We start from the raw sequence: 12,486 nt of genomic DNA, 5'->3' as shown, positions 1-12,486 counted from the left end.
ATGCTATGGAAAGTCCACGGACTTTCATATTTTTCAAGAACATATTTCATTATGGAAGTACGGTGGACTGTTCCTTTAACTGTGCAGCGAAACCCAGTAGCCTTCATTATGTTTTCTTTTTTAATCTGAAAAGTGCTCTCTTATGTAATATGCTGCTCAGATGCAATTTTTTTTTCCTGTAACCTTTTTTTTTTGCTGGAAAATGAACATTTGGAACTCTAAAATGTTTTTCTACTGACTCAATAATGTAGAAGTCATAAAATAGAAATCTATAACAGTTTGTATAAAAAAAATAGCATGCCTAAGACTTTTGCACAGTACTGTGTTTGTGCACATGTTATTTGTTCTTGATCAATTGTATTGAGTTTAGGATTCTAAGAGACTCCTGAAAGAGGGGAAAATGAAACCATGTCTAGATAGTACAAAATAACGTCAGTTAAAATCTCTGGGATGTGGCACAGTAAAATAGTAGTAAAATATTTACAGAATAATAGTAAAATATACTGTAAATGCAATAGGGTAAAACCTTTGTAAATGATTTTATTACAGTACCTCTAATATAATCTAATATGAATAATATTTAGTCCTCATTTTATTAACCTTTTGATAGTTTTGAGATGAGGCATGATCTTGACAAACCTTCACAAAGACACATCAACCTATTGAATGATATTGATATGTCTTCATCTGCGAAGATCTGGTGACTTGTCCAGGGTGTAACCTGCCTCTCGACCATAGTAAACTGATATAGGCTCCAGCTTCCCTGTGACCCTGCATAGGATAGACGGTTACAGATAATGGATGGATGGATATGTCTTCGTTTCTTGGAAATTGAATGCATTTAATAATTTCTGCAAATTTAATACAACCCCGATTCCAAAAAAGTTGGGACAAAGTACAAATTGTAAATAAAAACGGAATGCAATGATGTGGAAGTTTCAAAATTCCATATTTTATTCAGAATAGAACATAGATGACATATCAAATGTTTAAACTGAGGAAATGTATCATTTAAAGAGAAAAATTAGGTGATTTTAAATTTCATGACAACAACACATCTCAAAAAAGTTGGGACAAGGCCATGTTTACCAGTGTGAGACATCCCCTTTTCTCTTTACAACAGTCTGTAAATGTCTGGGGACTGAGGAGACAAGTTGCTCAAGTTTAGGGATAGGAATGTTAACCCATTCTTGTCTAATGTAGGATTCTAGTTGCTCAACAGTCTTAGGTCTTTTTTGTCGTATCTTCTATTTAATATTGCACCAAATGTTTTCTATGGGTGAAAGATCTGGACTGCAGCCTGGCCAGTTCAGTACCCGGACCCTTCTTCTACGCAGCCATGATGCTGTAATTGATGCAGTACGTGGTTTGGCATTGTCATGTTGGAAAATGCAAGGTCTTCCCTGAAAGAGATGTCGTCTGGATGGGAGCATATGTTGCTCTAGAACCTGGATATACCTTTCAGCATTGATGGTGTCTTTCCAGATGTGTAAGGTGCCCATGCCACACGCACTAATGCAACCCCATACCATCAGAGATGCAGGCTTCTGAACTGAGCGCTGATAACAACTTGGATCGTCCTCTTTAGTCCGAATGACACAGTGTCCCTGATTTCCATAAAGAACTTCAAATATTGATTCGTCTGACCACAGAACAGTTTTCCACTTTGCCACAGTCCATTTTAAATGAGCCTTGGCCCAGAGAAGATGTCTGTGCTTCTGGATCATGTTTAGATATGGCTTCTTCTTTGAACTATAGAGTTTTAGCTGGCAATGGCGGATGGCACGGTGAATTGTGTTCACAGATAATGTTCTCTGGAAATATTCCTGAGCCCATTTTGTGATTTCCAATACAGAAGCATAAGGGCCCGAAGATCACGGGCACCCAGTATGGTTTTCCGGCCTTGACCCTTACACACAGAGATTCTTCCAGATTCTCTGAATCTTTTGATGATATTATGCACTGTAGATGATGATATGTTCAAACTCTTTGCAATTTTACACTGTCAAACTCCTTTCTGATATTGCTCCACTATTTGTCGGTGCAGAATTAGGGGGATTGGTGATCCTCTTCCCATCTTTACTTCTGAAAGCCGCTGCCACTCCAAGATGCTCTTTTTATACCCGGTCATGTTAATGACCTACTGTATTACCAATTGACCTAATGATTTGCAATTTGGTCCTCCAGCTGTTCCTTTTTTGTACCTTTAACTTTTCCAACCTCTTATTGCCCCTGTCCCAACTTTTTTGAGATGTGTTGCTGTCATGAAATTTCAAATGAGCCAATATTTGGCATGAAATTTCAAAATGTCTCACTTTCGACATTTGATATGTTGTCTATGTTCTATTGTGAATACAATATCAGTTTTTGAGATTTGTAAATTATTGCATTCCATTTTTATTTACAATTTGTACTTTGTCCCAACTTTTTTGGAATCGGGGTTGTAAATGCTCTTCAGACATGATAATGTGCACACCGATTACCGTTCCCAAAGTGATCTTTTTATTTTAGTAAATAACATTCTGGGTGTTAATAAATCTATCTGCATTGACTCGGCCCTGTTTTTGCCTTTTTAGAAAAAGAAAAAAATCAGCCCAAGTTGCACATTTATTAAGGTCAGCATGCAAAATCAAACAACTATTTTGCTCACTTAAATGACATCATCATCTGTCAACACTGTTAATAAACATCCTTTCGTTATTTGTATTATCGTTATCAAGTTTGTACGTGTTGCAATCCTTCAGTAAATCAGGTCTCCAGCTGCCAGTTTATGAGCTTCACCTATGTTGGGTACCTACATTTTGTCAGCCCCACTGTAACCTGTCCATCAATGAAATCAAATTACCAAAGGATCACTACTGAGCAGTTATATTTTAGATGGTGGATCATTCAAACACCGTGCTGACACTGATATGATAATGTGTGTGCAGAAATGGTATGAGTGTATAAGGTGCAGCAGCATTAATGGAGCTTAAAACACCTACGTCAGTTCTGTGCTAAGAATGAAAAAGTCCCTCCCATGCCAGGACCTGGTCTTCCCAGGCAGTCTCTGGTCCTAGTACTAACTAGGCCCTTGATGCGCATTGAGTGGCACTGATTTCCGTTTCTATACTCCTCAGCCTCTCGCCTATTACATAGCTAGGGTTACAATTGGGGTGCAAAGAATGGACTATCACTGAAAAAATATCTGGTCAGTACTCTGGTGGTCACTTTCCAACTTTCCAAAGTTAATACACAGGAAATTTCATCCATCCATTATCTGTAGCCGCTTATCCTGTGCAGGGTTGCAGGTAAGCTAGAGCCTATCCCAGCTGACTATGGGTGAGAGGCAGGGTACACCCATAGTCCAGACACACAGACCATCGCAGGGCTGACACATAGAGACAAACAACCATTTACACTCACATTCACACCTATGGTCAATTTAGAGCCACCAATTAGCCTAACCTGCATGTCTTTGGACTGTGGGAGAAACTGGAGCACCCAGAGGAAACCCACACAAACACAGGGAGAACATGCAAACTCCACACAGAAAGGCCCCTGTCAGCCACTGAAATTTGCCTGAGTAAAATTTATTCAAATTGAAGATAACATTTGGTCCCTCTCTAAAAAGAGTAAAAATTACTCTTTTGATGTTGTTTTTCCAGAGTCAGTTCTCCTCAATTCAGTGTTTAATATTTTACTCTTTGTGGTATTATTTGACTCTATTCAGTGTATCTTGAAATTAACTCTTGTACTATTTTACTCAGTTCAGAGCCACAACCAACTCTATTGAGAGAAACTGTACTACTCTGTAATTTTGCTCCCACTCCAACTCCAAATTTTACTCTCTGAACTCAGAAGAGAGCAAAATTAACTATTTTTAAGGAAAATACTTTTAACTCTGGAAAAATTGCTCAGTCATTTTTCCTGTGTACATTGTGTATAGCATATACAATGTACATATCATATCAGACCTGGTGAAATCGCAAGAAGAAGCCTTTATTTGCCACATGCACAGTGAAATTCATCCTCTGCATTTAACCCATCTGAAGCAGTGAACACATGCTTGCACACACAAGTGAGTAATGAACACACACACACACACAGAGCAGTGGGCAGCCGTGCTACAGTGCCCGGGGAGCAGTTGGGGGTTAGGTGCCTTGCCCAAGGGGGCTTCAGCCCAAGGTTAACCTAACCTGCATGTCTTTGAACTGTGGGGGAAAACCGGCGCACCCAGAGGAAACCCCTACAGACATGGGGAGAACATGCAAACTCCACACAGAAATGACCCTGTCGCCCACTGGGCTTGAACCCAGAACCTTCTTACTGTGAGGCGACAGCGCTAACCACTACACCACCATGCCGCTCAAGGAAATAATGACCAGAACATACAGTATAGGCTTTAATGAATTGACAATTAAGTATATCAAATCTCCTTTGAAAACTCAGTGTGCATATGTGATAGAACTAAAATATTTAATGGTTTGTCCTAATGCAATAGTTTTAAACCTGGTTGTATTACTGAGGCATGTACATTATGTTACATTACATTACAAGCATTTAACAGATGCTTTTATCCAGAACGACGTACAACAAGGTGCAAAAGTCAGGTACAGGAAGTGCTGAACTTCTAGTGCCAAAATTTATGTAAAATGTTAAAACTCCTTTTTCTAGCATAATTTGTGGGTTAAGGGCCCGGTCCCACAACACTGATAACTATAACTATACCTATAACTACAACTATGACTATACCTACGGTATGTATGAATTTAGTTCCAGTCTGGAGCAGTCACACCACAACTATAATCCCCACTATAATATTGGTTGGTCCTGCCACTCAGGTAAATAAGTGCATGCACCTTAGGAATAGTCATGGAAGTTTTTTCCAAGTAGTAGCACATTGTTCCGGGTCATACTGTACAGCTTGGACTTCAAAACAACCCATGCACATACTCTGGTGGTTGATATAATACGGATATGTCACGGACTACGGAAATATAATAAAAAAGGATACAAAATACAGAATGGTTACGGATTTTAATATGGATGCATCATGGATGCTAATAATTTACGGTTTGGTCATGGACGTTTCAGTATATTACAGGTTGTTTACCGATTTCATCCGGATGATGCATCACTGATAAAAAATTAAGAAGCCTAAAACAATTAAATGCTTGGACTGTTAAAGTTCACAATTCAAATATCTTACCTGCATTTATATGTTTAATTTATTAATTTACTATTGATGTTGCATGGAAAATCACATATCTGTGAATAAAAGATCTGTGCTTTGTATTATATATTTTTTTTCTGTGAATCCGTATTCCATGATTTCATGATGCAGCAACGATGCACAAAGATGCCCGGGAAAAATAGCACATGCTCAGACAACGTGCCAATTACCTGACTGGTCAGATGTTTTATCAGCTCAAGTCCAGGCCTGGAAAAATCGCTCCCGAAGCAATCTCACCGATACGGATAAACCCAGGCCTGGGCTACAAGTATCGTTATCGGCCTGGTGTGACCACCAAACACATAAACTGCAGGAGACCAATTTATTTATAGTGATCATTATAGTTGTAGTTATAGTTATAGGTATTGTGGGACCAGGCCTTAAGACTCCTTTTTCTAGCATAATTTGCTGGTTAACCCTGATATATTACAAATTTGTTTACAGGTATAAAAACAGGGAGTCACCAAGACATGCTTACATTTTAAGGAGAATGAAAGGACCTCTAAGACAATCTATTAATTTGGACCTAGCAACACATTAGTAGCTGGTGAAATGCCGTAACCAGAACATATGGTTCACTTCTACATGTGATACAAGGTATGCATACAAATGGTATGCATACCTTGTATGGTACACAAATACTTTTTACAATTATTATGCTTTTCGGTACCCACACCAACGGCCATGAAAATACAGAGAATACAAAACAGTCCATTAGCCATTTTCCCCTTCATGTAGTCTTGGCCAATTCCCACCAACTAGCCAGCTCTCCCATTGTACAACAACAAGGCTAACAAATGCTTCCTCTGAGACACATGAAGCCAGCCAATCCATCTTTTCAAACTGCTCTACACTGGGAGCATATCGCCATCCACTATCATCCACATGCATGAACTCACAGATGCTCACGTTTGGCTAACATGATTGACAGGAGATAGAGTAGGTCATCTCGCACACTCAGACAGCACATCTGTTTTCGCTTTCTCCGGCTTGGTCAGGATCTGAACTCATGATCTCTGGATGACAGAGTGAATACTTTTCTGTTCGGGTTTCAGTTATGGCTTTAATACTCTCTAGAATAGCAATCCCAACAAAATGCATACCATCTCGAATGGAAATGGTTACTAACAAGGAACTAACTAACATTGTACATTGATGGATTGTACATTGATGGATTGGCTGGCTTCATGTGTCTCAGAGGAAGCATTTGTTAGCCTTGTTGTTGTTGTACTAACATTGTTGTGTTGCATGCTTTGTCATTTCTGCATGAGGTGTCACTTTTTGTACCTTGGTTATGTATTTTTTTTTATCACAATTGGATGTGTTTTCATATCTCTTTAACTGAATACTGCAGACAGACAGACAGACAGACAGACAGACAGACAGTCTTTAGTGAATAATCCTCTGAGGAGAGTGACGTGACCATGGATGGATAAAGGAAAAGGAGGAAACCAAAAGCACACACATACAACAACCATTATACTGTTGTATACGATTATACATTGTAATTTCCTTGTTTTTTCTTCTTCTTTTGCTCTAGCCTCTTGCTTTCAGTATGGTTCTCTCAATTTGTTAATTTGATGTTGATCTTGTTATTCATTGGTGTATGAACCCAGAGCATATCTCAGCACATTATATAATTGTTGGAACAATTCAAATTTTTGGTTGTGTTTTGCTGAGAGATGTTGTAATTGTTGGTACTTGTTGAGAAAACTCATGTATGAATTATGTTACCTTTTCATTCTCAAGTACAGTAGGACCCAAAAGAGTCCATGGACCTGTTCACATTGATTACTGAATTTAAAAAAAAAAAAAAATACACTTTAGCTTGTTTATATGATAATTTCACAAACAGCAGAGAACATTTGTTTCAATTAACAGAGTCCATTTGCACCTGGGTGTAAAACAAACAAACAAACAACAACAACAACAACAAAAATAAAATAAAATAAAGGATTAGTAATACAGTGCAGGAAATTTCACTTTTAAGCACTACTTAAATTTGATTAGCCAACCCCAAATGTTGTCAAAGCACCACTAGCCCTTTCAGCATGAAACACATTTTTTTTTTTTTTTTAATCATTTACACTCACCGGCCACTTTAAGAAGAACTTGTTCTTGATTCTAAGATTCCTGTTCTTGGCTGCAGGAGTGGAACCCAATGTGGTCTTCTGCTGTTGCATGCTGAGATGCGTTTCTGCTCACCACAGTTGTAAAGAGTGATTATATGAGTTACTACATCCTTCCTGGCAAAAAAGCTTCAACCAATCTGGCCATTTTCCTCTGACTTTTCTTATCAACAAGGCGTTTCCACCCACAGAACTATTACTCACTCAATGTTTTTTGTTTTTCACACCATTCTGTGTAAACTCTAGAGACTGTTGTATTTGAAATCCCCAGGAGATCAGCAGTTTCTGAAATACTCAAACCAGTCTATCTGGCACCAACACCCATGCCACAGTGAAAGTCACACTTTGAGATCACAATTTTTCCCATTCTGATGTTTGAAGTGAATGTTAACTGAAGCTCTTGATTTGTATCCGCATGATTTTATGCACTCTGCTGCTGTCAAGGGATTGGCTGATTAGATAACTACATAAAACAGCAGGTGGATGGGTGTTCCTAATAAAGTGGCCAGTGCATGCATCCAAAGTACAACTTTAGAAGCCCATTTTGAAGTTATTCCAAATTCAGACAGGCAGTGTTAAGCTAACTACTGTATTTAGAAATACAATACTGTCGCTAACTTGCTACTCAACTTAGCTATTGTATTACACATGAGCAAACTTTACAAAATATTACATATTAGCAAACTTTACTAGCAGGCTGAGTAATGTGTAATTATAGTCAGCTTTGCAAACAAGATTAGACTATTCTGTGTAATCCTGCAGCTTAATTCAGTAGCAAGATAGCAAGATAACCTTTGATTATCATGTGTCATCCAGTAATAAATTCACACATAGCAAACTAGCTAACATGAGATTGTGCCATTCAGTAGCTAAGTTCAATAGGAAGCTTGCTAACAAGATAGCTATTAAGAACCATTATCAGTAATGATCAGACTATTATAGATCCAGTAGCTAAATTTAGGAGCAAGCTAGCTAGCTAACACTGGATTGTTATGTTTACTACAATAGCTAAATTGAGTAGCTAGCTAGCAATAGCTTAGAACAATATGACCAGACAAATAGCTATATTGTGTAGCACAGGATTACTAACAACCTGTTTAACATTAAGCTAATTATTATAAAGTATTTTTTTACAGCCACATTTTATTTTGTGCAATCCAGTAGCTAAAATCAGGGATAACATTAGGCTAACTTGTGTTTAATTACATATTGTGTAATTCAATTATCTAAACTGGCACACAAGTTTGTTTGCTTGCTAGTAGTATGGTATTACTAATAATAAATTGGGTACAAATATATATTTTCACCCAGGTAAAAGTGGGATCTGTCTTCAACTATTGTGCATTAATAGTGATAGACTCTGTAGACAAGTGGACTTTTGGAGCTTACTGTACATGTAGTCCATGTATTTTAAGCATCTCTGATGTCCCACTGTTACATGATGCACTCAGGAGGTATTCAGCATATGACCAGAGAACCTGTGAAAGCAGTGCATGAAGCCTTGGATGAATCCAGCAACTGGATGAATGCAATCTTGACCTTTATGACTAATTTGGTAGCGCCGGAGGAGGAGGAAGAAGAAGGTATATTTCATATAGAAGTGCACTCCATTCCACAATAACAGAGTTAACACACTGATGCGAGCATAATGCCTGAAACCACTGGCAGAGGTTTGATTTGACGAGACCTGGGTTATAATAAGCTTTACTATGAAACTGTTGCACTGGTGGTCACTGTGTTTTACTGCTGGGGGAAATGTCACATGTCTAGAAAAATGACATTCACACAGAGATTAGGAAACTCTGCTATCATATCCAAACAGCAGGCCCATAAGAACACACTCAGGGAGGAACCATCAGATAGCCAACATGCTGAAATCAGATCAGACTTCGCCTTCTTTGCAGCCTCTGGCTAAATCTGGGTCTGGTTTATCAGGCTGGCAGAGGTCACATGACAGACAGTTAAAGGAATAACTTGATTCAAAATGAAACTGAAACAACTTTTCCTTTATGCCAAATGTATTGGATCACTCAAGACAAGTGTATTTAGTTTTAGCTATAAAATAAGAGAACATTAAATCTACAACAGAATGCATAACATAAATCATGATGAGCACATTTTATTTTTGGCTGTTTTATCTTTTTAACAGCCACAGCACTACCACATGAACACGACACACCACAGTAAAGGCCTGATGTGTATGACAGGTGTCTTATTGATGAAATTATTAATAAACAACAGGACACTGTTTTTGCAGCTTTCCCCATCAGAAAGGAAATTTGAGACGAAAGGATGAGGCTCTGTACCTGCAAGTGTGAAACCTTATGCTGTGCACAATGTTTGTTATGATTCTGCAAAATGAAAAATAAAATTGAGCAAAAAGGAGATATGCATTTCTCTCAGTCGTTTTCATAATGTCTCTTTCTACTCACGCACGACTATATAATGCACATTAAACACGATGCAAATGCAATGCAATCAGAGGTTAAAACCAAAGAGGACACCTTTAGCTCTACACCATTTAGCTCTATGGCACTTCAGAGGACAACTACACTGACAACGAGAAGGTCATATATGCAGTTATAACACCATTAATGAGAACTCCAAGTATGCCGGTCTGATCTACAGTCTAAAAATCGGAGACTGTTACCGATTTGTATTTTATTGTATGAATACAAATTTCTCTAATTATTTTTCTCAAAACATTTCTTTTTTCCAAGAATATTTCTCTTACCATATTATTTCCACACTGTAACTCTGAAAATGATCAGCGAATATAATTCCGATATATAGTAAGTACAAAATAAGATGGACATCCAGCTTAATAAATAATACTACAGAAAGGAAAAGTGTGACATAAGCCTTAGATTTGTTCTAATTGACTTCAGTAAGAGAAAATAGTGTGAAATGTACAAAGATATAACATTTATATAGATTATAGATGTTCAATATACAGTACCGGCCAACAGTTTGTATACCCCTACTCCACTCATTCGTAGGTTTTTTCTCATCTCATCTCATTATATCTAGCTGCTTTATCCTGTTCTACAGGGTCGCAGGCAAGCTGGAGCCTATCCCAGCTGACTACGGGCGAAAGGCAGGGTACACTCTGGACAAGTCGCCAGGTCATCACAGGGCTAACACATAGACAACCATTCACACTCACGGTCAATTTAGAGTCACCAGTTAACCTAACCTGCATGTCTTTGGGGGAAACCGGAGCACCCGGAGGAAACCCACGCAGACACAGGGAGAACATGCAGACTCTACACAGAAAGGCCCTCGTTGACCACAGGGTTCGAACCCGGACCTTCTTGCTGTGAGGCGACAGCACTAACCACTACACCACCGTGCCGCCCTAGGTTTTTTCTGTGTTTTGTATTTTCTAGAACAATACAGAAGACATCAAAACTATGAAATAACATATGGAACATATCTGGAATTATGAGGTAAATAAAAAAATGTTAAAAAACAACACATATTTCATATTTTCGATGCTTCAAAGTAGCCAGTGTTTACCTTGATGATGCTTTGTACACTATTGGCATTATCTTAACCAGCTTCATGAGGTAGTCACCTGGAATGCTTTTCAATTAACAGGTGTGCCTTGTCAAAAGTTAATTAGTGGGTTAATTTCTTACCGTCTTAATATGTTTGAGATCAAACAGTAAATAGTAAATAATAACAGTGATACAGTAAATAGCCCTATTCCACAACTGTAGTAAGCCATATTATCAAGAACCATCAACTAAGTAAAGAGAAACGACATCCATCATTACTTTAAGACATGAAGTGACTTTTAATTCATAAAAATAAAGAAAACCATTGAATTAGAAGGTGTGGCCAAACTTTTGATTGGTACTGTATCTCCGAAGTTCAATTACAAGTCTAATGGTTTCTTCTAATTGACTCATACAGCACTATAGCTGTATAAATATTGGGACAATATACTCTACAAGACCCATAGACATCCACAGACCAAAACAAGTCCACTGATTTGTTCTGTCTGTAAGCAATAATGACAATTACATAAAATGTGTATACAGATATCCATTCTAATACCCAAAGCTTTCTAAGTGACTAGAAGCAGTGGGAATAATAATAATAATAATAAAAATAATAATAATAATAATACATGGATAATGACATTATACACTAGTATCTTACAAACAATAAACAATAGATTCAATATACTGTATGTCCAAAGTCCAAGTGGGTTGTTCTAACTCGCTGTAAGAAATATTGGAGCAATGTATGAGCCCTTTTTAAGACCAAAGTCTACTAGCTTTTTTTTTTATCATCTATTAAAGAATACAGTTTTCTGTAATTAAACTTCTCAAACAAGAGTTCATCATTTTTCATGAATCACACAACAGCTATAAGGAATTCTGGAATATCTCATAAGGTCCAGATGTCTGAGATCACGAGTGAAAATGTTTCTATTTTGCATTTGTTTCTAACATCCTTCCATCCATTATATGTAACCGCTTATCCTGTACAGGGTCGCAGGCAAGCTGGAGCCTATCCCAGCTGACTATGGGCGAGAGTCGGAGTACACCCTGGACAAGTCACCAGATCATCACAGGATGATAGAGATAAACATAGAGATAAACAACCATTCACATTCACACCTACGGTCAATTTGGAGCCTCCAACTAGCCTAACCTGCATGTCTTTGGACTGTGTGGGAAACCGGAACACCCAGAGGTAACTCCACAGCCATAACATTAAGACCACCGACAGATGAAGGGAATAACATTATCTCATTACAATGGCACCTGTCAAGGGGTGGGATATATTATATGTAACCGCTTATCCTGTACAGGGTCGCAGGCAAGCTGGAGCCTATCCCAGCTGACTATGGGCGAGAGTCGGAGTACACCCTGGACAAGTCACCAGATCATCACAGGATGATAGAGATAAACATAGAGATAAACAACCATTCACATTCACACCTACGGTCAATTTGGAGCCTCCAACTAGCCTAACCTGCATGTCTTTGGACTGTGTGGGAAACCGGAACACCCAGAGGTAACTCCACAGCCATAACATTAAGACCACCGACAGATGAAGGGAATAACATTATCTCATTACAATGGCACCTGTCAAGGGGTGGGATATATTAGGCAGCAAAAGAACAAT

At 38.2% G+C, this 12,486-nt stretch overlaps 1 protein-coding gene across 6 annotated transcripts in view; it reads left to right on the top strand.

Moving 5' to 3' along the window:
- trdn (triadin) overlaps nt 1-12,486 on the top strand; it is a 265,042-nt gene that overhangs the window by 59,599 nt on the left and 192,957 nt on the right. For all 6 annotated transcript variants that reach the window (XM_060916449.1, XM_060916445.1, XM_060916447.1 and 3 more), the window contains one exon: nt 8,796-8,927. In XM_060916449.1, the coding sequence (XP_060772432.1) occupies nt 8,796-8,927 (132 nt within the window). The remainder of the gene's footprint in view (nt 1-8,795; nt 8,928-12,486) is intronic.

Source organism: Neoarius graeffei, chromosome 3, assembly GCF_027579695.1.
Source record: "Neoarius graeffei isolate fNeoGra1 chromosome 3, fNeoGra1.pri, whole genome shotgun sequence".
NCBI classification, from domain to species: Eukaryota; Metazoa; Chordata; class Actinopteri; order Siluriformes; family Ariidae; genus Neoarius; species Neoarius graeffei.
Note: the sequence above shows the minus strand (reverse complement) of the source record. Positions and strands in the feature narration are given on the sequence as shown.